At 40.6% G+C, this 5,291-nt stretch overlaps 1 protein-coding gene across 1 annotated transcript; it reads left to right on the top strand.

The window, feature by feature from the left end:
* The first annotated feature begins 245 nt into the window (after positions 1-245).
* Positions 246-3,816, top strand: LOC144628079 (uncharacterized). Its single transcript, XM_078486131.1, has one exon. It carries the CDS (start codon positions 336-338, stop codon positions 3,090-3,092), a length of 2,757 nt encoding a protein of 918 aa, XP_078342257.1. The 5' UTR covers positions 246-335; the 3' UTR covers positions 3,093-3,816.
* Positions 3,817-5,291: the final 1,475 nt, after the last annotated feature.

Raw genomic sequence — 5,291 nt, 5'->3', positions numbered from 1 at the left:
TCATTGAAAAGTGAAGTCTTAAAAAACTTCTTTAATCTTGTGACTTCTGAGCATTCGATAATAATCCCAAATTAGCCGACTCAGAAAGCGAAATGCGTGAACTGAACTTCCCCTTTTAAAGAAATTATAAACCGGTTACATGCTGATTTATGTTTTAATTTTTTAAGATGGCTACGACAAGTTCAGATTTGATCAACGGGGAACTGAACTTTCTTCTCAAGTCTTTAGCAGAGAGAGGTGAAAAAGGTAAACTTCATAAGAACTACAATGAATATTACGCAAGCGTTTTTTTACAGCTGTTGTCATCCCAGCTGAATAAAACTGAAAATCGCGTAATGCTCCGGTCATATGGGAGTGCGGCTGAAGATTTGAAGTGTCATGAACCCTATGATCTTGGAGATATGGATATCATGATCTTCCCGAATTCAGATAACTTGATGATTTACGAGGAGCTTTTTGAATATTCACTCGAGAATCCACTGCACGTGAGAATCAAGGGAAGCGATCATCCCGTGTTACAGTCTTGCGTCGTCGAAGACACAGAGTACGTTGCCATTTCAGCGTTGAAGAATTTCCATCCTGCAGTTTTTGGTTGTGAAGCACCTGACATGGTCGACATTGCAACCCGTACATTTCAAACACTGTTCCGAAAAGAGTTTTCACCAATTGCTGAAGGCAGCCTGAAAAACATCGCGAGCAGTCCAGCTGTAACTCTAGATTTTGTTAAATCATTAGAAAATGCTTCTGAAAAGTGGGAAACATTGAAAGACACAACTTTGAATATTCCTGTTTTGGGCGCAGGTGAAATGGAGTGGATCGCCTCAATCATGTGCAGATTCAAAGGAATCGACTACACAAGACATCACGCCGAAGTTCTGAGAGACATAATGTGTGACACGAATCCAATGACGTGCCTTCAGAAGCTTTCTGCTTTTCCTGAAGATACTTCTAGTGGAGAAGAAACGGCTGAAAAAAAGCATAGATGTATCGAAAGTCGATCGCTACACGAAACCAAAGAGAATGAGGAAGATGACCGCGAAGAGGATTCGGGTAACTGTTCGTTGGTATGTTTGCCTTTTAATGGTGGTGAATGTGGGATAGACAGGCAACAAAACAATAATGATCAGCAGAGATCACCTGAAGACTTACAGTCTACCTCAAAACAGTCAGCAATGGTTAGCACTTCACCGGAAAATTCTTTGCGATTATCTCTAAATGAAAATAAAGGTGCGACAAGCGACAGTGTAAAAGACCACAAAAAAACGGATGAAAACAAGTTAAAAAAAGGTCGGCTGCCGTTTGCACAGAATAAAGAGCTCAACTCTAAAGATCTGCCAAGCACTTCAGATTGCAAAGAAATAGATGAAGAGGAAGAATTTAAAAGGCGAAGACGTCGTGATCGCTGGGTTAAGTACCTACTGGGAAAAGAAGCGAAAACAAATGGAGATCAAACACAGGAAACGGAAAGTTCTCATGAATTTTTAAAACAACCAATGTCTAAAGAAGGAACTGCAAGTCAAGGTTTGGAAGGAAAAAATGAAACGAAAAAGAATGGAGACTGCAACAGCGACCAAAATGAGTCAAACGTAGAACGGCAAGCAATCGTCCAAAAAGTAGAGGAGACCTCTAAAGATGTCACACACAATTTAAAAACAAAAGAATACGACGAGAATAGAGAACTTAATAGAAGAATACAGAACCGCTACCTTGAACACATGTTTGGAACAGGAAGTGAGACGAAAAAAGCACTAACACAAAAAGCGAAACTCAAGGATACTGAGCGTGTTAAAAGTGGAATTGATTTCGTCCCTGCCTTTAGATCCCCTCGATGGCCAAAGGTTGCAAGAGAATGGATCAAACGAGAGCGTAAATGGCCGGCCCCAGACGTTATCGACAAAGTTATTCAAGAGGGGTTCCACTTGGTAGTAAAGCCCCCAAAGAACAATGGCAATCCAGAATGTGACTTCAGAATATCATTTTCTCATGCAGAATACCTACTGAGCCAAGAGATGAACGACATCCAGCGTGAATGTTACCGTTGTTTAAAGCGATATTATCGGGCTTATCTTTCAACTCAGCCAAAGAGTTTGGTGTCATTTCATCTGAAGAACATTTTTCTACAAACAATTGAAGAAACCAGTGCCGAGTCTTGGACCGAGAGCAACAGAGCTCACTGCATGATGAAAATTCTCGAAAACCTGTTGGATGCCCTCAGGAAGAAGGATGTACGTCATTTTTTCGTGCGATCCTACAATCTCTTTGGTGAAGATTACATTGAAAAGCCTGAGATTCTCGAGTCCCTGGCCGACAAAGTTCAGGATATCATGGAAAGCCCAATACAATTTACAAAGCAGTTAATTTTGAAACAGGAAGATGCAAAAGATTGCAAAAAGAAAGAAATTCCTGCCAAGGAAAACTTTCCGAACGACGAGCCAACCTCATTTGCAAAGCCTGTCACACATGAAGAACAGAAGAAAACTGATGAAGTTTCTTCAGAAGGCAGTGATGACACCCAATACAAGAAAGATAAGGCAACAGTTCCTTTGATACCAAAGAAGACGACTCAAGGAAATGATTCGCCGGAGTATCGATACCATGATCTGAAAGATGCTTACCTTGAAGTCACCAAGGAATTGCTCCATATGGCTTTTAACAACGCCGATTTCAGACTTGAAACTATAGACCCGTTTGAAAGGTCTTTGGTGGAAGATCTTAGAGAGCTCGTGAGGAACGAAGGATTTCCTGTAGAAGAGCTTCCTGGAATGTTTGAATCTTCCTGGCGCACAATAGGCTACCTCAGGGTCTGGCTCAGCACTGAGCCAGACACGAGGCGCCGTTTGCTGGTTGCAGTTCAGAGTTCAATTGAAATATTGAAGTACGTGCTGAAGCAAGACGACATCACACCAGGGAATGACGCAGCTGTTGAAGCTGTGTACAACAGAATGCTTGATCCTTCTTCTGAAAATCCTTTTGACTTTAGCAACATAGTACCTTCTGGTATCGTGACGCAATATGCACAAAGCGCATTTTCCAATATTTTTGTGACCAGTCCACCTCAGCCAAATATGCACGATGACATTCCATTGGACTGATCTAAACAATTTGAAAGAGACTTTTGACATTTTTTTACACAGAGCATTTCTCGTGTGATTTAACGTTGCAGTCTAGACGGTAACACGCTTAGTCATTGAGACACATGCACTGACATTTTGACATTTTTCTATGCTCCGAACACTGGACATGATGAAGCTTCCCTGAACATGAGAGTTTTCTTCCCGGGATGACTTTCGTCCCGGGATGAATTCATCTCGGTGTCTGGTCATTTTCTTGTTGCTGTTTACATGATGATACATGATTTCGTCCCGGGATGAAACACCGGGATGAAATGTCATCCCGGGATGAAACATGGCGAAAAACCCCATGTAAACAGTCCTTCCCGGGACGAAATGTAATGTTATGTAAGCACGGGCGAGATGAATTCAACTCGTGGGGTGAAAATTAGGTGAAAATTAGGTATGGGGAATCATAAAAAATTACAACAAGGAGGGGGTGCTCCCAAAATTGTTTTGTCGGATGAGGGGAACCTTGTTGTTTTCTAAAGCGTTTTTATAAAAAAAAAAAAAAACGAATAGTATTGTTATTTCCTAGGATTTAAGATTTAAGTTAAATTGTACTTTTACGCTTGTGATTTTTATCTTTTTACTTAGTTTTTTAGAATTTCAGTTTTAGGCTGTAATTTTCACTTTTAGCGTGTAACGTTTATTTTTTAGGTATCTTAATTGTAATGCGCATTTGAACTTAACATATGAACATGAATGTTGCACTCAACAAATCAATAGTTATTATTATTATAGTTATTATTTAACAAATTTGGATGCAGTTATCTTAAGCATAAGAAGAAACATGCTTGTCGGAAACTAACTAAATAAAAAAAAATAGCAGTTAAATCTGACATGACGTTAACTACACTGGTGTAGCATGACACATAATATAACAGGTAGTATGTACAACCTGTCAACTACCCATGTGATTTAGTCTCTCCAGAGCTTAAGGCAAGACAACTTTCAGTCTTTGCAATCACTTTGACTACCTCCTGAGTCACTGCAAGTGCTATCATGTCCATAACACTCCTCACTACTGTCATGCAGACTCGTACTCAGTCGCTTCTCTCGCATTACGATCGGCGCGCAATGCATCAAGGAAAGGGCGAACTTGAAGCACGAAGATTTTTCTGTCTCCTTCCCATAGACCTCTTCAAGCGTAGCGAAAAAACGAGCAACGACTGGGTACGAGTTTGACTGTCATGGAGAATGTTACTTTTTCCAACAACCTTTTCATCCTCAGATTTTTTGTTTAGTTTTGAAGTGTTTGAGGCTCTTTGTGCTTTTTTCATATTTTGCAGAGGTTGTTTGTACATTTCTTACTTTCTGTGCTGATAGAATGCAAGGAATTCACTCTGTTGCATCTTTATGGAAATAGTTATTCTCTAGTAAGTAATTTAGGGGGCTCTTAATTTTGCCTGGGAGTCAGGATATTTTTATTTTATACTGTAAGTTCTGTCCTTCTTATTTTAGATGGATTAGAAACATAAATCCTATCTCCGGCTGTCGAGGGGTATCTCCGGGTTAGCTGTTGAATTGCAGACCGGCTGGAGGGCTGGCTAAAGTACCATTTTTGGCTTGTTTCACAAAGACTGCTTTGAAATTTGGCAATGACTACTCCCGGCTTTTGGTTTTTGGTAGGCTGCGCTCAGCAGTCAAGAGACAGTCTGTTCGGGGGCCTTAGTTCTTAAATCAGGACAGATATATAATGTACGAATAAAAAAACGCGCCCTTAGAGAGGTGTGTGCGACGCCTGGTGAATACATCAAACGGGAATTGTCGTTTTGTTGACAACCTTCTCGCCTTCGAAGACTAATGCTGTTTCGGTGAGTCACGTCAAAGAAAGTGCGTCCTGTTCAGTTATTGTACTCAGCAGTCATTAGGCAACATGACCGCGCCACGGCCTGTGGTCACAAAATAAATCTACTAAGTTGGCGACAATTGTCCTTCAAATTTTTTTTACCTAATTGTATATACTGGAGGCAAGTGTGCCACACTGTAAATCTATCGAATTGTTTTCAGTTTCGGCGGCTATTGTGCCATTCCATCATGTGTGATTTTGACACATGCCAAGCGTAGGTCACTCACGTAAAGCAAAATTGACGCGAACGCACTCCGCTAGTTACTAGTCCTAAAGAGTATCGCGCGCAAAAAATTCCACGTGACGTATTTTACGTCATAAAAGAAAAT

This window comes from Oculina patagonica, chromosome 10, assembly GCF_052425735.1.
Source record: "Oculina patagonica isolate OP01 chromosome 10, crgOcupat, whole genome shotgun sequence".
Classification (NCBI taxonomy): domain Eukaryota; kingdom Metazoa; phylum Cnidaria; class Anthozoa; order Scleractinia; family Oculinidae; genus Oculina; species Oculina patagonica.
Note: the sequence above shows the minus strand (reverse complement) of the source record. Positions and strands in the feature narration are given on the sequence as shown.